Here is a 22718-nt window from a genome sequence, read left to right as displayed (position 1 = left end):
TAACCGGAGGCCCGGCCCAGAATTGTTGTTTTTTGCCTGTTTTAGGGTTTCGAAGGAAAGGAATATCAAACGGAGTCCAAACGGAATGAAACCCTCGGAAACGTGATTTTCTCAACGAACAAGACCCGGGAGACTTGGACCCTACGTCAAGACACAAAAGAGGAGGCCACGAGGTAGGGGCGCACCTACCCCCCCCCCCCCCAGGCGCGCCCTCCACCCTCGTGGGCCCCCTGTTGCTCCACCGACGTACTCCTTCCTCCTATATATACCAACGTACCCCCAAACGATCAGATACGGAGCCAAAAACCTAATTCCACCACCGCAACTTTATGTATCCACGAGATCCCATCTTGGGGCCTGTTCCGGAGCTCCGCCGAAGGGGGCATCGATCACGGAGGGCTTCTACATCAACACCATAGCCCCTCCGATGAAGTGTGAGTAGTTTACCTCGGACCTACGGGTCCATGGTTATTAGCTAGATGGCTTCTTCTCTCTTTTTGGATCTCAATACAATGTTCTCCCCCTCTCTTGTGGAGAACTATTCAATGTAATCTTCTTTTTGCGGTGTGTTTGTTGAGACCGATGAATTGTGGGTTTATGATCAAGTCTATCTATGAACAATATTTGAATATTCTCTGAATTCTTTTATGTATGATTGGTTATCTTTGCAAGTCTCTTTGAATTATCAGTTTGGTTTGGCCTACTAGATTGATCTTTCTTGCAATGGGAGAAGTGCTTAGCTTTGGGTTCAATCTTGCGGTGTCCTTTCCCAGTGACAGTAGGGGCAGCAAGGCACGTATTGTATTGTTGCCATCGAGGATAACAAGATGGGGTTTTCATCATATTGCATGAGTCTATCCCTCTACATCATGTCATCTTGCTTAAGGCGTTACTCTATTTTTAACTTAATACTCTAGATGCATGCTGGATAGCGGTCGATGAGTAGAGTAATAGTAGTAGATGCAGGCAGAAATCGGTCTACTTGTCTTAGATGTGATGTCTATATACATGATCATACCTAGATATTCTCATAACTATGCTCAATTCTATCAATTGCTCAACAGTAATTTGTTCACCCACGGTAGAATACTTATGCTCTCGAGAGAAGCCACTAGTGAAACCTATGGCCCCCGGGTCTATCTTTATCATATTAATCTCCTACTAATTAGTTATTTTCTCTGCTCTTTACTTTGCCTTTATTTTACTTTGCATCTTTATCACAAAAATACCAAAAATATTATCTTATCATATCTATCAGATCTCACTCTCGTAAGTGGCCGTGTAGGGATTGACAACCCCTATTCCCGTTGGTTGCGAGGATTTATTTGTTTTGTGCATGTACGAGGGACTCGCGCGTAGCCTCCTACTGGATTGATACCTTGGTTCTCAAAAACTGAGGGAAATACTTACGCTACTTTGTTGCATCATCCCTTCCTCTTCGGGGAAAACCAACGCAGTGCTCAAGAGGTAGCAGGAGCTCGGGGCGGCGCGGATCGAACGGCAATGTTACGGTGGCCGAAGGTTGAGGAAGACGGCAGCGACATCAATGCGGGGGTGCTGGACTTGATCTCGTTGGCGCAGACGGAGTAGCGGAGGAGTTCGGAGCTCGTCGACAAGCTCCTAGCCTGCAGGGAAAGCAGTGGCTGTGTGGACGGGGTCGGTCATGGTGGCCGTGGCGTCTGACTTCGTCCAGATCGACGGGATCGAGCGAGCGAGGAGGAGAAGTGGATCTGGGAGGGGGCGTCGAGGAGTGAGGCCATGATGGCAGGGGAGGCAGGGCGTCACCCTTATCCATTCCCCTTCGATGCCGGCGAGGTGGTCGGGCGGGAGCTCGGCTCTGTAGAGACGCGGCTCGGGGAAATATAAGTTATGGTGGCAAATATAATACACATAATCCATATTGTTATGCACTAGCGCGTGTGCGTTTGAAATAGATGGATTATGATCCCGTACCTAATAAGATGGATATGTGTGTGTTAGAGAGAGAGAGGTAGAGGGGGAGAGAGTGAGGAAGAGGAAGGGAGAGAGTGTGTGTGAGAATTTGATGGTAAAAAATGTCGCCAATGTCACTTGATATGAATGAGAATATTAAATGTAATATTAACATAACTGATATTAAACTCTTAAAGTTAATGTGGCCCCGTTGCAACGCACGGGCGTTCTTCTAGTATATAATAATAACTAGTAAGATGCTCGTGCGTTAGACGGAACATCAAGATGCATTTGTATGAGTAGTTTATATTCTGGGAGAGAAAGATGAACAAGGGAAGGCCTTATCTGTAAATGTGGAGAGTGTGGGTCAATTGTCATACTTTTCTTCCTATCCGTCAGATATAGATCGAACGGCTTATATTGTAGGATGACAGGCACAATCACCAACTCTGCTTTTTATAAGAGTAGAAATTTATTTTGCAAGAGATTTGGAGTCAGGTCGGACAATGACACGATGTGACCTAATTGGGTGTAAACAAAAACATAAATTATGTTCAAATAATATCCACGGTAGCATGTCAATCTGACTTGATTACAATATAAATAATTTGGGGAGATAAAAGCCAAACATGATGACTCACACTAGCTTTTGAGTGTAATAAGTTTCCATGTTCGTCTCCTTTCATTCGTGGCACTGAAGGTACAATCAATAGTATTGAGGCCAGGAAGATATCATTGAGCTATGAAGTGTTCATTCATATCACTAGCGAAACCACATTCATCCTCCATAAGCAAAAGGAAAAGCATCTACCAGATATTCATCCTCACAAAGAAACACTGAAGCATAAGCCACAGAGAAAAGCATGGGACGCCTTAAATCAAGCAAACAGTTTCTCGACAAACAATTGCCAGATTGAAGACAGTAAAACAACCCCTATTATTATTATTACTATTACAAAGAGAAGAACAAACTAGACACCCCTTCCAATGAGACACTTATTCAGCTATGAGTTACTAGCTCTATGGTTTAAATCTTTCTACAGTTGGGCTTCTTCTATAGCTGAACTCCTATCTGTTAAGTATACAAGCTGCAACGAGCAAAGTAAAATCTTCTATAGAGCCACCATCAAATCAAATTTAAAGACCGTGTTTGTACACCCATTGTTAAGAGAGATGGCAGGGTGGGCATGCATTGGCCCTTCTCTGTTCAGTCCTTCGATCCAATTGCGCAAGTCGTTTTCCTCCAAGAGCTGTCTTTGATATGCGTTTTGGTTTGATTCTACATACACCAGAGCCGATCGCATCGGCGAGCTCTCAAGGTCTTTCTGCTCTACTGTCATACTTCATCAGATTGGCATCAGCTCCTACAGGACAAGGGAGAAAATCAATTATGCACATGTTTGATGATCAGCATAAAACCAAGTGAACACTGCATCAAAGAAAACACATTACATGAGTGCAATATTAAATATATCTGCGGTGGTATACCTGCACAATGTAGGATTAGGTTACATCCATGTTTGTCGTATACGTTATGTTCTTGGTTGAAGTTTCCAGCTGGGTAACATGCCCGTTAAGTTCCTTTTCCTTCATTATTGAGGCTTCACCCAAACTATGTGTGCTTTGAGAATTCTGCTGAGGTGAGTTCAGGACCTCAGAACCACAAGTGCCCAATCCATTTGATGAAAAATCTAGTTGTTTCTCAACAGATTTTGTGAGACACATTCTCTTTGCCCTTATCCGGTATGGAGGTGAAACATCAAAGCCCCTTGCAGAACTCGATAGCCCATCAAGAGAACCCAGTGACAGAAAGGATGCAGTTCTAAATGACTCTGGGGTGTCTGTAGCAGGGTGCTTCCCAGCAGGGGTGTAAAAGCTATCAGTGTTTGGTTCACTAAACTTCAAATCACTAGCAGGTGTCGGTCTTTCTCGTTTTCTTCTTCTTAATATTGAAGGGGTGACTGGGAAGCTGTCAGCAGCAATCTTCAATATTGAATCAACACTTAACTGGACTGACATTGTTCCCTTCGTTGGCGTCGTGCAACCATTGGGGGATAGTGCTCCATTCCTGCAATGCTCAGATGTCTGGTGCACGGTTTGATGTTCAGAAATGAGTGAGGAACTGGCAGGGGCTACATCATTCATGTTAGGAATCTGGTAACAAAGAGGACCAAGGCTAGACTGTGCATCATTCTTCAAAGATGATTCTTCACCTTTAGCTGGTACAGCATCTAGCTGAGTGCTATCAGGTTCCCCCAGGGTATCAAGTGTGGAATCAACCTTGAGTCCCTTCTCATGAACAGAAATAATTTCCAAACCCTTGTCACGAACAGAATCACTTTCCAGACCTTGTGCCGCTGAAGTAACAGCAGAGCCATTAACCACCGATGACACTTCATAAGAAGTTAGTGGCTGCACAGTTGGTAAAAAAGAAATGGATAGGAACCCTGAGCGGTCCTTGGCATGATCCAGTTTGTATGACTGTAGATGTGAGCTAAAATTAGAATGATGAGCTATTTCAGGCAGGTTTTTTGAAGTGATGCCGGGCACTGTGTTCAGATCAAGATGGCCCTCAGAAGCCAACGACTTCTGTTTATCCTTGAAGTCATCATGACCAACTAGTCTTGGAATTGCCAAAATATTTCTGGTGCCATAGACATCTAACTTCTTTCTCAAAGAACTATTCCAATGATTCTTTATAGAATTATCAGTCCTGGAAAGAGCAGCATACTATCAGCACGAGTACATTATCTTGTGAGGTGAAGAAGGAAAACTAAGGTGTACAGGGCGCAGACAGTAAAGACACAACTCATAAGGAAACAATCAAGAGTTGATGACCATAACAAAGCTTTGCACAGTTATAAACAGAGAATCAAAAACAAACAAACTAAATAAGTGTCCATTCCTTCGAAATGGAATATTTGGCTACTTCGAAATGGAAGAATTTTCAGGCATGAAAGGGCATCCTTTGGAGCATGGAAAGGCAAATTTATTCATGATATAACGTTATTGTCACACAGGTTTAAAGCTACTGTGAAGCCCATTCTGCTGGCCTGGATCCAATCCTTGCCATAATCTGTTCATATTGTTGTACTCTTTTGTATTTATGTACTCCCTCCGTCCGAAAATACTTGTCATCAAAATGAATAAAAGAAGATGTATCTAGACATATTTTAGTTCTAGATACATCTCTTTTTATCCATTTTGATGACAAGTATTTCCGGACGGAGGGAGTACTATGTAAATAGGTAAGTGCCCTTGTACAGTAATTTACTTTTTAGACTTTTGTATGACTCTCAGTTTCTTTAATGAAGGACTGAGAGTCTTTTGCCTCACAGTGTTCAGTCGGAAAAAAAAAAGTGTGCATTATGAGTAATACGCGTGCTTACAGATTTATCATCATTCAGCTACAGAAGCCTGTAGTTAGTTTTTGGAGAATTCAATTATTTATTCAAATTTGGCAGACCCATTCCATTTATCATAATCTTGTAACTGCAATTCTGTTTATCAGAACCAACACTAGAGGGTTGAAAATAATTATTTAAAAGAATCCAATATTAAAAAGTTCAACATAGCAAGTTAACCCAAAAAAATAATTATTAAAATAATTATTGATCATTGAATAATTAAAGTCATGAGATAGCATAGTTTGTTAGCACCAACTCAATGCCATTTCAACATTATGCCGCTAGGTTTAGGCGGAAACATTCCAACAGGATGTAAGCTGTTTGGCAGTACCTTCCAGGAAGAACTTTTGCTATTTCTGCCCATTTATTCCCATATTCCCGATGGGCATTAATCAGTGCCTGTTCCTCCTCAGCAGTCCAAGCATCTTTCCGTATGTCTGGATTCAGATGATTATGCCACCTAAAATGTTTTGTATGAATTCAAAATCAGCTTCATATTTACCAATCAGCTCTTTATGCATGTAACCAGTATGTTTCTGAATTAGCAAACTTCCCCCCGTTTGTCTTGCACAAAGGGGGGAATGCATTTCAGCAAACCATATAAAAATAGAACAATCAAAAGAATACCTCTCTCGACATTGCTTGCCTATACGTCCAGGTAGTGACCTTGCAATGACGGACCATTTTGTTGGTCCATACTTCTTTACAAGATCAATAATTTTATCATCTTCCTGTAGAAAAAAATATCATAAATATGTAAATATAACGATAAATGTGCAAAAGCCTTTTTTTTCAAGCAAAGTCAGGAGTGCAGAGACAAACCTCTTGAGTCCAAGGACCTTTGATGAGTTCAGGGTTAAGAACCTTCTGCCATCGATGTAAACATTGTACCTCTGTCCTATCCGGAAAGAATTCAGCTGTGTAGGTAGATAGTGACACAACAAGTGAGCTCACCACACTTGCATATACAGAACAACGTCCAAAGAAGTATGACATTACTATATTACTATATAACTAACTAAAATGTGGGATATGCATTCATAAGGTAACCAATATCCTGCTTCAGCATTAAACAACTGGTCGAAAGAACTATAAGAGCACCAGTAACTACTCTTAATTTCTGCTACCCTTTTTCCTCAAATGATGCTGCAAATATGTAAGATGCAACAGGGCCCCACACCAGTGGAAAAAGTCACTAACAGTTTAGCCCCTTTTTGAGGTATTATACAGAATGGACAATGTAAAAACTTATTTCAAAGTCCATCATGTTTGGTACAACGTCATACTGCAAATGACAGCAAATATAAATAGCAATTTACAAATGCAAGGAGACCTGAGCATATGAGTTGGTACAGAGCAAAGAAGAGGCAAACCTATTTTCTTCCAGCTTCTACCATTGAAAGTCTCAACTGCCTTCCGCAATGTTTCATCCTGTTGTCATTTGTTGATGCCAAATTAGCAGAAATCCACATGTGTGTTGGAATCAAACAGTAAAAATACTTTTCAATAGGAAAAATGGAGAATTTCTCGCGATATAAAAATCTAGTCTTCCAATAGCAAGACCAAGAATGACAGACATGGCAAATTGATTGAAAAAATTACGCACTGGATGATTACAGCTGACTTTTTTTGCACTAGATAGATAAATTAGATATACAAACCAAACTATATAATATTGTACATTGGCATATACTCCCTCCGTCCGAAAAAACTTGTCCCAAGCTTGTTCATCAAATGGATGTATCTAGCACTAACTTGGTGCTAGATACATCCATTTGAGGGACAAGCTTTACCGGACGGAGGGAGTATACATTATGAATACTGGACTATGAATATGGTTTTGCATTGCATGTAGTAACAGAGAAAGTGAGATAGTTACCTCTTGTGATGTCCAGCCACCCTTCGCTCTCCTTATAGGCCCACTTGTTCGCCTAATATAAGTAAGTTTTTGTCAGCAAAATTAAGGTGAAATATTGTCAGTTCAAGGTAATAAGGAACACCATACTAGTCCAAGATGGATATGAAGCACAATCTGCAGATATACACTAGCATACAATAACAACAAAAATGTGGTTTTTGCAGAAGAGGACTACATAAGGAAGCCGTGTGGTGTGCACCTGAAACAGGGACGCTAACTAATGTACTGCTAGTCCTACCATGTGAATCGCCCCTGTGGAGCCTTTTATCTTTATAAATTTGCAGGTATTTGATTCTCATGAACAATATGCTAAATATAAATTTCCCATAGATGAACACTCACATCCTACCTGGAACCTTAAAGATGCCAGGATCCTGAATATTCTGGTTGAGATATACGGTATACCCAGTAAAATCTAGCATACAAGTATCATGGGAACCAGTTTTTGATGCCTGAGTGACCCAGGGCAGCAGATTTTGTGATCACCACAAACAACACAAATGAATGCCCTCAGCTATGAACACGCATCATTCAATTCATACCAAAAGCTAGGAAGCTTTATCAGCGCTCAATCATGGAAACTGTTCCAGAGCACATTTCAATCAATAAAGATTTCCAATACAAGACTTGCTTAGCAATATAGGGTATCGGTGACTGCAACTACTAAAACCATGCAGCTAGTAAAGCAAATAAAATAAAATACATCCTTATCTTGTTAAACAACTGCTGCCTGAGCACAACTAAACAGTATCTCCAGTTATACAAGCCGGGGATACTAATACTAAAGCTACTAAAAGTCTAAAACCTCAGCAACCATGACAAAACCCAAATAAACCTTCCCATCAAGATAACAAATATTGCACGGCTCCACGACCATGGTTAAACTAACTCCACACTCAAAGCAGGCATCTTTTGCAAACTGCGTCGATCTACACAAAGTCACAAACTAAACTAAGCCAAGCAAATCAAATGACTGGACCTTTAATAACAAGAGCATGCCAAAGAAGAACATGTTTAACACGGAATTCACCACTACAACATGCTTAAGCCATGCTTGAAACTCTGGATGAAGACAGCATGCTGGCATAGTAGTTCATGGAACCTATAAGAACCCAGGATGCGTCGAGAACCTAATGGATTGCCCCGAAGAATCTATCTTTTGACACAAACAGCCACAAATACCACTCCTGTGCCATTCCTTGACCAAGAAAATCCGCCTTTTCGCAGAATTACAGCCAAAGCGCTCACCAAGCCAGGCAATTGTCGCTGATAGAGCCACAACCCACAACCAAATCCACAAAAAGGGTCAAATCCTCTCACCCCCAACACCCACCGGGCCAGGACCACGACCCGAGCAAGCATCATCGAACCCAGGTAAAGCTAACGGTAACCCAACCGACCGAACCAGATCCCTCCCGTCGTCGGGCCAATCAAGCGCAGCAAGGAGATAGCTTCCTCACCTGAGACCGGAGACGGAATTCACCGAGCCGGACACGGGCGGCGACATCCGCGCGGGCGCACCGGCGCCGCCATAGCTGCTGCCCTCGGACACCGACTCGCTCGACGCCGCGAGGGGCTGCCGGTTCTCCACGCAGCCCTCGTGCTCCGCCTCCTCCGCCATGGCCCCCATCTACCGCCCCCTCATCACCAGGAGAACCTGCCAGCAACAGCGCGAAATCACCACAAGAAAGAAGGGACAAGTTCAGATCAAGAAAGCCGCAGAAGGAACCGCCGCGGGCAGATCGAGCCCACGAATCTAACGAGGCGTACCAGATCGAGCGGGGCGGGGGATCGAATCCGGGAGGGGGCGAGCCGATCGGGGGGAGGGCGGGAGATGGCGCGAAGGGAAGGGAGGGAGGGAGCGAGGGCGCGCGGTGGCTCGAAACCCTAGGGGCGGGCGTTAAAGAGCAGAGCTTTTTATCCCCCCTCTCCTCGCTCGCGCTACGGCTGCCGTTGGGTGTCGGGGGCAGTTGTTGATGGAGAGGAGAGAGAGGACGCTTTCAAAAAACCTCGCCCGTTGAAGCGATGGGGGAAGGGAGGAGGTCGGGCGACGGCGGCATAAATTACTACTGGCCCGCGCCGTTTCCCGAGTCGGCCCCTCGGTTTGTTGCGTATCAGATCACATATTATTCAGACTACAGCAAGGTTCTCTGTAAAGCTCAACGGAGGCCTCTCGAGAGGATTCGTCCCCTCTCGTGGACTTAGGCAGGGGGACCCGTTATCGCCGTACCTTTTTCTGTTTTGTGTTGAAGGTTTTTCTGCTCTGTTAAGAAAGGCGCAAGAGGAAAAGCTGATCAAGGGTGTTTCTTTTGGGAGAACTGGCCCCCATGTTACACATCTTCTGTTTGCTGACGATAGTATTGTCTTCCTTGAGGGATCCACTGAAAATATGTTGGCCTTGAAAGAGATTCTAAGGAAATATCAGGAAGCGTCTGGCCAACGCATTAATTTGCAGAAATCAGCAATTTTCTTCGGCAAAGGGAGTCAAGAGGATGCAAAGGTACAACTAAAAAATGCTCTGGGCGTGCATAATGAAGCGCTCAGTGAGAGATATTTGGGCCTCCCAACACTGGTTGGTAGGTCCAAAGAAGGGACTTTCAAGTACGTTACTGAGTGTTCAAAAGGAAAAGTTAATGGGTTGAAAGGTCAAGGACTGTCTAAGGCTGCACGAGAGGTACTAGTAAAATCTGTCCTCCAAGCTACACCTACTTACACCATGAGTTGTTTTCATCTCACAAAGAAAATGTGCCGGAACCTGACTTCGATCTCGTCAAAATTCTGGTGGGGTGCAACGAATGGTGATAAGAAAGTGCATTGGATTTCATGGGAGAAGATGTGTGCAGCAAAATGTGATGGTGGTCTTGGCTTTAGAGACCCGGAAGCATTTAATCAAGCTCTCTTAGCAAAGCAGGCATGGAGGATCTTGCTATATCCAGCCTCGCTGTGTGCACGTGTCCTCAAGGCGAGATACTTTCCGGATAACTCCATTATGTCGGCTACGTGCCCCTCGGGGGGATCGTTCACTTTTAGAAGTATACTACATGGGCGAGACCTGCTGCGAGAGGGGCTGATTTGGAGAGTCGGAGATGGGTCCAAGATTAATGTTCATCATGACAATTGGATCCCTAGGAGCGGGAGTATGAATCCATTGGGAGCCGTATATGTCCAGGGAGTGACAAGGGTGGCGGATCTGCTGTCACCGGATGGCACCTCGTGGAGTTCGGCTCGGGTTGATGAGATGTTCTCCCCTGATGATGTGGCTGACATAAAACAAATTGCAGTTGGGGGACCGGGAACAGAAGACACTTTAGCTTGGAACTATACTAAGAATGGGGTGTTCTCGGTGCGCTCGGCCTACCACCTCAGAATGACTATGAACAAGGTGAGATCCGGACAGTCGGAATCGTCAAGCTCCGTAAGCAGACACAAAGGTTATCTGGGGCTGTGGGATACTAGTGCACCGAACAAAGCAAAAATTCACATGTGGAGGGTCATTAGGAACGGCCTAGCTGTCGGGGTTGAACTCCATCGCAGGCGTATCAAACCAGGGGTGTTTTGTGTGGTATGCGGGCGAGAGGAAACGATCTTGCATCGATTTTGGTCATGCCAGCACTCGGTTCAGTTTTGGAGCCAGCTTCGCTCGGAAAAGGGAGTCTCGGTGGCAGCCCCACCGATCTTCACAGCCTCCCAGAGTGAGTTGGCCAACTGGCTGCTCGAATGGTTCGCCACGGCCAACGAGGATGAAAGGGAGATGATGATCCATTCTGTATATGCTATGTGGCTAGCTCGTAATGAGACAAGAGATGGAAGGAGGATTGAAGCCCCACGTGAAATCATAGAGAGAGTTTGCTCTCACGTGAAGGAATGGAGAGAGGTTCATGCAAAGTCTCCCAGAATCACCAAACCAGCGGCCGTTCAACGGTGGTCTGCGCCAGATGAGGGGTGGATCAAAGCGAATTCCGATGGAGCGATCTCAAGACACGGTGGAAGAGCGGGAGGAGGAGTAGTGCTGCGAGATGCGAACGGTGGCTTCCTGGCGAGTGCGTGTCACCTGTTCCCGCAGGTGGTCGATCCTGAAGTGGCCGAGATCATGGCATGCAAACGGGCCCTTCGGGTAGCAGCGGATATCAATGTGCAAAAAGTACATCTTGAACTGGACTGCCAGTCGCTTGTACATGTGCTCAAACAACCAGAGAAGAACTTGTCAGTGATGGGACCGTGGCTTGAGGAGATCAAGACGATGCTCCGTTCGTTTGAAGATTTCAGAGTTTCTTGGGTTAGGCGTTCAGCAAATGTTGCCGCGCATAAATTAGCAAAAGTAGGTGTAGGTGAAGAACTTTGTAGGATTTGGGTTGGTGCACCTCCAGATTGTATTCTGGATGTAATTGCGGACGAGATCCCAAACTTCGTTTTAAGGTAATAAAGCGGCGACATTTACCTAAAAAAAAAGATCACATATTATTCTGTTACAACTCTTCCCTGGCAGAGTACCGTACGCAGAAGGGCCCGATTTGGCTACAAATCCGTGAGCTTGTGCGCAAGGAAGTTTCTTTTAACACATGACAAAAAAAAGTTCTTTTTTTACAGATGTCAAAAAAAGCTTTATTTAACACAAATACTAATATACACTCACCCCTATGAATGTACGTATACTAATATACAACATTTTTAGATTGACGAAGTCATCGTAAACGTCACATAATCGATGAGACCGATGCGACGTTTTCTCCCACTGAACGAGCATCGCCAGAAAGTCTGAAATAAATTCAAAAAAATAAAAGCAGCAGTCTATGACTTGTACAAAGAAGTTAATAATCATAGCATTGATCAAGAAAAATGCGTGTAACGCCATATGAAATGGAACAATCGCACAACCGCCGAGCATCTCTAGCAGATCCCGTATAACTCTCGCAAACTGGGATATACGGGACGCCATACGGAAAGGCCCAGAATAACCTGCCCGAGCAGATACCGCAAACAAGGCCCAGCCCGTAAAATTTTTAGAGGAGGCTCGTAAACCGTCCCCGATTCCTCCATATATGTGGGCGCCGCCAGGATTTAGGGTTCCCGTCCCGCAAATCCTCCACCGCCCTCCGCTGCAATCCTCCCCCTTCGGCGTCAAATCCGCTCGGCTCCAGCCACGTTTTCCGTCACATTTCTTCGTCCTTTCTCGCGCGAAAATATCGTCTGTTGGCTCTGGTCGTGGAGGCGGTGGGGGTTTTGGCCACCGCAGTGGATTCGGGTGCCGCGGCCACAAGCGCCTCCACGACGACAAGGTCGGCGGCTCCATCCTCCGACCTCCTGTGTCAGACAGGCAAAGGGAGGCGGCGCGAAGTCCCGCAGCGCCAGACCGAGGTCGCGCGCGTGGACGACCTTCTGCCGCCACAGCCGACTCTTCGACCCGGCGATCCAGCGGCAGCGTGCGCCGAGCAGGCGTTCTTTGCGGCATGGGTCGTTGCCGACGCCGGAGATGCGGTTGCGGCTGCGCAGCTGCCGGCGCTCTGAGAGGAGTACCAGCTCCAAACTTGGCTCTCCGGTTCGCTGATCTACAATATGCTGCATAGAGGCGAGCCGCTGCCCGCCGAGGTCATCTCCTGCGACAAGGACGATGACAGCGGCTCCGGCGAGGAGTAGACGGATGCTCCAGTGACGGCAAGTTTATCTAGCTTTTAGCTAGTTTAATCTATGTTTTATCTAAGTTTTATCTAGTTTGTCTGTGCTGTTTGTATGAACTCCGGTGAACTATCTAGTTATCTAGTTTATCTAAGTTTAAATTTACAGTATATTTATACCTGATATATTCAGCTTGCGTGTACCTGCAAGTTGGTTTCACAGGATCCAACATCTAAAAATTAGGAAACGGGGAGATACAGGATCTGTTAGAGATGTTCTAAGGCCTTATACAATGCAAGGTGCTTAGGTGAGGTGCTTGGAACCCTTCAAAAAAGGGGACGTGCTTGGAGAAATAAATCAGGCTTTCCTTAAGCATTGGTGCCTATTTGTACATGGCAGATGCTTAATTAGACAACTCTTCTATACAAATAGGCGCTGGTGCTTTAGAAAAAACCGGTTTATTTTTCTAAGCATCTAGCATTGTACAAGGCCTAAATGCATCTCCAACGGCAATTCACATATTTCCTCCCACATCCGTCCGTGAATAGGGGGTACCAGTCTGCGGGCACGGACACGGTAGGCCGCCATTCAACCATAGTTGCATAAATTTCAATCTGTATTTTAACGAACTGGATGAAATTCATGCAAAACCATCAATATTCATCGAAGTTTGAATAGAAAATAACACAAATCCTCCATACATAGCATGCAAATTAAGTTTAGTACAACAATGTCTCAAATTCGACTAGATTGACCGGACGTCCAACAAGTTTTTCATCAACGGAACATGTCGTTCCACACATACTCCCCCTTCAGCTTCATCCAACGGTGTGTGCATGTAAGTGGTTGTCACTTTGTCCTGTGGTACACCACAACAACACGTGCATGCTACATATAATATGTAGACCAACATTAAGTGAATGAATCAATCAACAAGTTGAGCAAGAGGAAGCAAAACTTACGATCTCATCCTCTGCCGTGTGCAATGGCCACCTTGCCTCGAGTTGACGAACCACGTCACAAAACTTGGTGACCCTGGTCTGAATTGTATACCGGCGGTATGACACTAACCTCACGTTGCGTTGTTGAATGATGCACATGTTTGTTGGGGAACGTAGTAATTTTAAAATTTTCCTACGCACACGCAAGATCATGGTGATGCATAGCAACGAGAGGGGGAGAGTGTGATCTACGTACCCTTGTAGATCGACAACGGAAGCGTTAACTTGGTTGATGTAGTCGTACGTCTCCACGGCCCGACCGATCAAGCACCGAAACTACGGCACCTCCGAGTTCTAGCACACGTTCAGCTCGATGACGATCCCCGGACTCCGATCCAGCAAAGTGTCGGGGAAGAGTTCCGTCAGCACGACGACGTGGTGACGATCTTGATGTTCTACCGTCGCAGGGCTTCGCCTAAGCAGCGCTACAATATTATCGAGGACTATGGTGGAAGGGGGCACCGCACACGGCTAAGGATATGATCACGTGGATCAACTTGTGTCTCTAGGGGGTGCCCCTGCCTCCGTATATAAAGGCTCAAAGGGGGGGCTGGCCGGCCAGGAGGAGGCGCGCCAGGAGGAGTCTTACTCCCGGAGGGGGGAAAAGAGGGGGGGAAAGAGGAGAGAGAGGAGGAAGGGGGGCCGGCCCCCTCTCCTTGTCCTATTCGGACCAAGGGGGGAAGGGGCGCGCGGCCCATCTATGGCCACCTCTCCTCTCTTCCACTAAGGCCCACTAAGGCCCATATACCTCCCGGGGGGTTCCGGTAACCTCCCGATACTCCGGTAAAATCCTGATTTCACCCGGAACACTTCCGATATACAAACATAGGCTTCCAATATATCAATATTTATGTCTCGACCATTTCGAGACTCCTCGTCATGTCTGTGATCACATCCGGGACTCCGAACAACCTTCGGTACATCAAAATGCATAAACTCATAATATAACTGTCATCGTAACCTTAAGCGTGCGGACCCTACGGGTTCGAGAACAATGTAGACATGACCGAGATGAAGGAAATATGCCCTAGAGGCAATAATAAAGTTATTATTTATTTCCTTATAATCATGATAAATGTTTATTATTCATGCTAGAATTGTATTAACCGGAAACATAATACACGTGTGAATACATAGACAAACAAAGTGTCACTAGTATGCCTCTACTTGACTAGCTCGTTAATCAAAGATGGTTATGTTTCCTAACCATGAACAATGAGTTGTTATTTGATTAACGGGATCACATCATTAAGAGAATGATCTGATTGACATGACCCATTCCATTAGCTTAGCACCCGATCGTTTAGTATGTTGCTATTGCTTTCTTCATGACTTATACATGTTCCTATAACTATGAGATTATGCAACTCCCGTTTACCGGGGGAACACTTTGGGTACTACCAAACATCACAACGTAACTGGGTGATTATAAAGGAGTACTACAGGTGTCTCCAAAGATACATGTTGGGTTGGCGTATTTAGAGATTAGGTTTTGTCACTCCGATTGTCGGAGAGGTATCTCTGGGCCCTCTCGGTAATGCACATCACTTAAGCCTCGCAAGCATTGCAACTAAATAAGTTAGTTGCGGGATGATGTATTACAGAACGAGTAAAGAGACTTACCGGCAACGAGATCGAACTAGGTATTGGAATACCGACGATCGAATCTCGGGCAAGTAACATACCGATGACAAAGGGAACAACGTATGTTGTTATGCGGTCTGACCGATAAAGATCTTCGTAGAATATGTAGGAGCCAATATGAGCATCCAGGTTCCGCTATTGGTTATTGACCGGAGACGTGTCTCGGTCATGTCTACATTGTTCTCGAACCCGTAGGGTCCGCATGCTTAAGGTTACGATGACAGTTATATTATGAGTTTATGCATTTTGATGTACCGAAGTTTGTTCGGAGTCCCGGATGTGATCACGGACATGAAGAGGAGTCTTGAAATGGTCGAGACATAAAGATTGATATATTGGAAGCCTATGTTTGGATATCGGAAGTGTTCCGGGTGAAATCGGGATTTTACCGGAGTACCGGGAGGTTACCGGAACCCCCCGGGAGGTATATGGGCCTTAATGGGCCATAGTGGAAGAAGAGGAGAGGCAGCCAGGGCTTGGGCCGCGCGCCCCTCCACCCTAGTCTGAATAGGACAAGGAGAGAGGGGGCTGGCGCCCTCCTCCTTCTCTCTCTCTCTTTTCCACCTCATGAATCCTATTCCAACTAGGATTAGGGGAGAAGTCCTACTCCCGGAGGGAGTAGGACTCCTCCTGGCGCGCCATATGTGGCCGGCCGGCCTCCCCCCTTTGGTCCTTTATATACTAAGGCAGAGGCACCCTAGAGACACACAAGTTGATCCACGTGATCTATTCCTTAGCCGTGTGCGGCGCCCCCAGCCACCATAGTCCTCGATAATATTGTAGCAGTGCTTAGGCGAAGCCCTGCAGCAGTAGTACATCAAGATTGTCACCACTCCGTCGTGCTGACGAAACTCTTCCCCGACACTTTGCTGGATCGGAGTCCGGGGATCGTCATCGAGCTGAACGTGTGCTAAAACTCGAAGGTGCCGTAGTTTCGGTGCTTGATCGGTCGGGCCGTGAAGACGTACGACTACATCAACCAAACGCTTCCATTGTCGATCTACTAGGTATGTAGATCACACTCCCCCCCACTCGTTGCTATGCGTCACATGATCTTGCGTGTGCGTAGGAATTTTTTTTGAAATTACTACGTTCCCCAACAGTGGCATCCGAGCCTAGGTTTTTATGTTGATGTTATATGCACGAGTAGAACACAAGTGAGTTGTGGGCGATATAAGTCATACTGCTTACCAGCATGTCATACTTTGGTTCGGCGGTATTGTTGGATGAAGCAGCCCAGACCGACATTACGCGTACGCTTACGCGAGACTGGTTCTCCCGACGTGCTTTGCACAGAGGTGGCTTGTGGGTGAAAGTTTCTCCAACTTTAGTTGAACTGAGTGTGGCTACGCCCGGTCCTTGCGAAGGTTAATACAGCACCAACTTGACAAACTATCGTTGTGGTTTTGATGCGTAGGTAAGATTGGTTCTTTCTTAAGCCCGTAGCAGCCACGTAAAACTTGCAACAACAAAGTAGAGGACGTCTAACTTGTTTTTGCAGGGCATGTTGTGATGTGATATGGTCAAGACATGATGCTGATTTTTATTGTATGAGATGATCATGTTTTGTAACCGAGTTATCGGCAACTGGCAGGAGCCATATGGTTGTCGCTTTATTGCATGCAATGCAATCGTGCTGTAATGCTTTACCTTATCACTAAGCGGTAGCGATAGTCGTGGAAGCATAAGATTGGCGAGATGACAACGATGCTATGATGGAGATCAAGGTGTCGCGCCGGTGACGATGGTGATCATGATGGTGCTTCGGAGATGGAGATCACAAGCACAAGATGATGATGGCCATATCATATCACTTATATTGATTGCATGTGATGTTTATCTTTTATGCATCTTATCTTGCTTTGATTGACGGTAGCATTATAAGATGATCTCTCACTAATTATCAAGAAGTGTTCTCCCTGAGTATGCACCGTTGCGAAAGTTCTTCGTGCTGAGACACCACGTGATGAACGGGTGTGATAGGCTCTACGTTCAAATACAACGGGTGCAAAACAGTTGCACACGCGGAATACTCAGGTTATACTTGACGAGCCAATCATATACAGATATGGCCTCGGAACACGGAGACCGAAAGGTCGAGCGTGAATCATATAGTAGATATGATCAACATAGTGATGTTCACCAATGAAACTACTCCATCTCACGTGATGATCGTACATGGTTTAGTTGAATTGGATCACGTAATCACTTAGAGGATTAGAGGGATGTCTATCTAAGTGGGAGTTCTTTAAGTAATATGATTAATTGAACCTAAATTTATCATGAACTTAGTGCCTGATAGTATCTTGCTTATTTATGTATGATTGTAGATAAATGGCCCGTGCCGTTGTTCCGTTGAATTTTAATGCGTTCCTTGAGAAAGCAAAGTTGAAAGATGATGGTAGCAATTACACGGACTGGGTCCGTAACTTGAGGATTATCCTCATTGCTGCACAGAAGAATTACGTCCTGGAAGCACTGCTGGGTGTCAGGCCTGCTGCTGGAGCAACACCAGATGTTATGAACGTCTGGCAGAGCAAAGCTGATGACTACTCGATAGTTCAATGTGCCATGCTTTACGGCCTAGAACCGGGACTTCAACGACGTTTTGAACGTCATGGGGCATATGAGATGTTCCAGGAGTTGAAGTTAATATTTCAAGCAAATGCCCGGATTGATAGATATGAAGTCTCCAATAAGTTCTATAGCTGCAAGATGGAGGAGAACAGTTCTGTCAGTGAGCATATACTCAAGATGTCTGGGTATTGTAATCACTTGATTCAACTGGGAGTTAATCTTCCGGATGATAGCGTCATTGACAGAATTCTCCGATCACTTCCACCAAGCTACAAGAGCTTCGTGATGAACTATAATATGCAAGGGATGAATAAGACTATTCCTGAGCTCTTCGCAATGCTGAAAGCTGCGGCGGTAGAAATCAAGAAGGAGCATCAAGTGTTGATGGTAAACAAGACCACTAGTTTCAAGAAAAAGGGCAAAGGGAAGAAGAAGGGGAACTTCAAGAAGAACGGCAAGCAAGTTGTTGCTCGAGAGAAGAAACCAAATCTGGACCGAAGCCTGAAACTGAGTGCTTCTACTACAAGCAGACTGGTCACTGGAAGCGGAACTGCCCCAAGTATTTGGCGGATAAGAAGGATGGCAAGGTGAACAAAGGTATATGTGATATACATGTTATTGATGTGTACCTTACCAATGCTCGCAGTAGCACCTGGGTATTTGATACTGGTTCTGTTGCTAATATTTGCAACTCGAAACAGGGACTACGGATCAAGCGAAGATTGGCTAAGGACGAGGTGACGATGCGCGTGGGAAACGGTTCCAAAGTCGATGTGATCGCAGTCGGCACGCTACCTCTACATCTACCTTCGGGATTAATATTAGACCTAAATAATTGTTATTTGGTGCCAGTGTTAAGCATGAACATTATATCTGGATCTTGTTTGATGCGAGACGGATATTCATTTAAATCTGAGAATAATGGTTGTTCTATTTATATGAGTAATATCTTTTATGGTCATACACCCTTGAAGAGTGGTCATTCTTGTTGAATCTCGATAGTAGTAACACACATATTCATAATGTTGAAACCAAAAGATGCAGAGTTGATAATGATAGTGCGACATATTTGTGGCACTGCCGTTTAGGTCATATCGGTGTAAAACGCATGAAGAAACTCCATACTGATGGACTTTTGGAACCACTTGATTATGAATCACTTGGTACTTGCGAACCGTGCCTCATGGGCAAGATGACCAAAACACTGTTCTCCGGTACTATGGAGAGAGCAACAGATTTGTTGGAAATCATACATACAGATGTATGTGGTCCGATGAACATTGAGGCTCGTGGCGGATATCGTTATTTTCTCACCTTCACAGATGACTTAAGCAGATATGGGTATATCTACTTAATGAAACATAAGTCTGAAATGTTTGAAAAGTTCAAAGAATTTCAGAGTGAAGTTGAAAATCATCGTAACAAGAAAATAAAGTTTCTACGATCTGATCGTGGAGGAGAATATTTGAGTTACGAGTTTGGTGTACATTTGAAAAATTGTGGAATAGTTTCGCAACTCACGCCACCCGGAACACCACAGCGTAATGGTGTGTCCGAACGTCGTAATCGTACTTTACTAGATATGGTGCGATCTATGATGTATCTTATTGATTTACCGCTATCGTTTTGGGGATACGCTCTAGAGACAGCTGCATTCACGTTAAATAGGGCACCATCAAAATCCGTTGAGATGATGCCTTATGAACTGTGGTTTGGCAAGAAACCAAAGTTGTCGTTTCTAAAAGTTTGGGGCTGCGATGCTTATGTGAAAAAGCTTCAACCTGATAAGCTCGAACCCAAATCGGAGAAATGTGTCTTCATAGGATATCCAATGGAGACTATTGGATACACCTTCTATCACAGATCCGAAGGCAAGACGTTTGTTGCTAAATTCGGAAACTTTCTGGAGAAGGAGTTTCTCTCGAAAGAAGTGAGTGGGAGGAAAGTAGAACTTGACGAGGTAACTGTACCCTCTCCCTTATTGGAAAGTAGTACATCACAGAAAACTGTTTCTGCGACACCTACACCAGTTAGCGAGGAAGCTAATGATGATGATCATGAAACTTCAGAACAAGATACTACTGAACATCATAGATCAAACAGAGTAAGATCCGCGCCAGAGTGGTACGGTAATCCTGTTCTGGAAGTCATGCTACTAGATCATGATGAACCTATGAACTATGAAGAAGCGATGGTGAGCCCAGATTCCGCAAAGTGGCTTGAAGCCATGAAATCTGAGATGGGATCCATGTATGAGAACAAAGTATGGACTTTGGTTGACTTGCCCGATGATCGGCAAGCAATTGAGAATAAATGGATCTTCAAGAAGAAGACTGACGCTGACGGTAATATTACTGTCTACAAAGCTCGACTTGTCGCAAAAGGTTTTCGGCAAGTTCAAGGGATTGACTATGATGAGACCTTCTCACCCGTAGACATAAATGGATCAAGCAAAGAAAGGATTCTTGCCTGTGTTACAAGGTGTGAAGTTGAGTAAAACTCAATGCCCGACCACTTCAGAAGATAGAGAGAATGTGAAAGTTGTTCCCTATGCATCAGCCATAGGATCTATCATGTATGCAATGTTGTGTACCAGACCTGATGTGTGCCTTGCTATAAGTTTAGCAGGGAGGTACCAAAGTAATCCAGGAGTGGATCACTGGACAGCGGTCAAGAACATCCTGAAATACTTGAAAAGGACTAAGGATATGCTTCTCGTATATGGAGGTGACAAAGGGCTCATCGTAAAAGGTTACGTTGATGCAAGCTTTAACACTGATCCGGACGATTCTAAATCACAAACCGGATACATGTTTACATTAAACGGTGGGGCTGTAAGTTGGTGCAGTTCTAAACAAAGCGTTGTAGCGGGATCTACATGTGAAGCGGAGTACATAGCTGCTTCGGAAGCAGCAAATGAAGGAGTCTGGATGAAGGAGTTCATATCTGATCTAGGTGTCATACCTAGTGCATCGGGTCCAATGAAAATCTTTTGTGACAATACTGGTGCAATTGCCTTGGCAAAGGAATCCAGATTTCACAAGAGAACCAAGCACATCAAGAGACGCTTCAATTCCATCCGAGATCTAGTCCAGGTGGGAGACATAGAGATTTGCAAGATACATACGGATCTGAATATTGCAGACCCGTTGACTAAGCCTCTTCCACGAGCAAAACATGATCAGCACCAAGGCTCCATGGGTGTTAGAATCATTACTGTGTAATCTAGATTATTGACTCTAGTGCAAGTGGGAGACTGAAGGAAATATGCCCTAGAGGCAATAATAAAGTTATTATTTATTTCCTTATAATCATGATAAATGTTTATTATTCATGCTAGAATTGTATTAACCGGAAACATAATACACGTGTGAATACATAGGCAAACAAAGTGTCACTAGTATGCCTCTACTTGACTAGCTCGTTAATCAAAGATGATTATGTTTCCTAACCATGAACAATGAGTTGTTATTTGATTAACGGGATTACATCATTAAGAGAATGATCTGATTGACATGACCCATTCCATTAGCTTAGCACCCGATCGTTTAGTATGTTCCTATTGCTTTCTTCATGACTTATACATGTTCCTATAACTATGAGATTATGCAAATCCCGTTTACCGGAGGAACACTTTGGTACTACCAAACGTCACAACGTAACTGGGTGATTACAAATGAGTACTACAGGTGTCTCCAAAGGTACATGTTGGGTTGGCGTATTTCGAGATTAGGTTTTGGCACTCCGATTGTCGGAGAGGTATCTCTGGGCCCTCTCGGTAATGCACATCACTTAAGCCTTGCAAGCATTGCAACTAAATAAGTTAGTTGCGGGATGATGTATTACAGAACGAGTAAAGAGACTTACCGGCAACGAGATTGAACTAGGTATTGGAATACCGACGATCGAATCTCGGGCAAGTAACATACCGATGACAAAGGGAACAACGTATGTTGTTATGCGGTCTGACCGATAAAGATCTTTGTAGAATATGTAGGAGCCAATATGAGCATCCAGGTTCTTGGTTATTGACCGGAGACGTGTCTCGGTCATGTCTACATTGTTCTCGAACCCGTAGGTTCCGCACGCTTAAGGTTACGATGACAGTTATATTATGAGTTTATGCATTTTGATGTACCGAAGTTTGTTCGGAGTCCCGGATGTGATCACGGACATGACGAGGAGTCTCGAAATGGTCGAGACATAAAGATTGATATATTAGAAGCCTATGTTTGGATATCGGAAGTGTTCCGGGTGAAATCGGGATTTTATCGGAGTACCGGGAGGTTACCGGAACCCCCCGGGAGCTATATGGGCCTTAATGGGCCATAGTGGAAGAATAGGAGAGGCAGCCAGGGCTTGGGCCGCACGCCCCTCCCCCCTAGTCCAAATAGGACAAGGAGAGAGGGGGCCGGCGCCCTCCTCCTTCTCTCTCTCTCTCTTTTCCACCTCATGAATCCTATTCCAACTAGGATTGGGGGAGAAGTCCTACTCCCGAAGGGAGTAGGACTCCTCCTGGCGCGCCATATGTGGTCGGCCGGCCTCCCCCCTTTGGTCCTTTATATACTGAGGCAGAGGCACCCTAGAGACACACAAGTTGATCCACGTGATCTATTCCTTAGCCGT

At 44.9% G+C, this 22718-nt stretch overlaps 1 protein-coding gene across 1 annotated transcript; it reads right to left on the bottom strand.

Moving 5' to 3' along the window:
- Positions 1–2810: 2810 nt before the first annotated feature.
- LOC123062547 (transcription factor MYB3R-2) lies at positions 2811–9282 on the bottom strand. The gene is made up of 9 exons (XM_044486101.1): positions 9028–9282; positions 8718–8914; positions 7219–7270; positions 6713–6770; positions 6162–6256; positions 5967–6070; positions 5671–5799; positions 3421–4645; positions 2811–3296 (listed from the first exon to the last, which is right to left on the bottom strand). Exons 2-8 carry the CDS (start codon positions 8885–8887, stop codon positions 3436–3438), a joined length of 1818 nt encoding a protein of 605 aa, XP_044342036.1. The 5' UTR covers positions 8888–8914; positions 9028–9282; the 3' UTR covers positions 2811–3296; positions 3421–3435.
- Positions 9283–22718: the final 13436 nt, after the last annotated feature.

The sequence above is a fragment of the Triticum aestivum genome, chromosome 3A, assembly GCF_018294505.1.
Source record: "Triticum aestivum cultivar Chinese Spring chromosome 3A, IWGSC CS RefSeq v2.1, whole genome shotgun sequence".
Lineage (NCBI taxonomy): Eukaryota > Viridiplantae > Streptophyta > Magnoliopsida > Poales > Poaceae > Triticum > Triticum aestivum.
This window is presented reverse-complemented; position numbering and strand designations above follow the sequence as displayed.

Coding starts and splice junctions, on each gene's coding strand:
- LOC123062547 (XM_044486101.1), bottom strand. CDS start 8,887: ATGGGGGCCATGGCGGAGGAGGCGGAGCACGAGGGCTGCGTGGAGAAC. Junction 6,257..6,712: donor TAGAAGCTGGAAGAAAATAG/GTTTGCCTCTTC, acceptor CTACCTACACAG/CTGAATTCTTTCCGGATAGG. Junction 4,646..5,670: donor GCAAAAGTTCTTCCTGGAAG/GTACTGCCAAAC, acceptor TGCTCTTTCCAG/GACTGATAATTCTATAAAGA.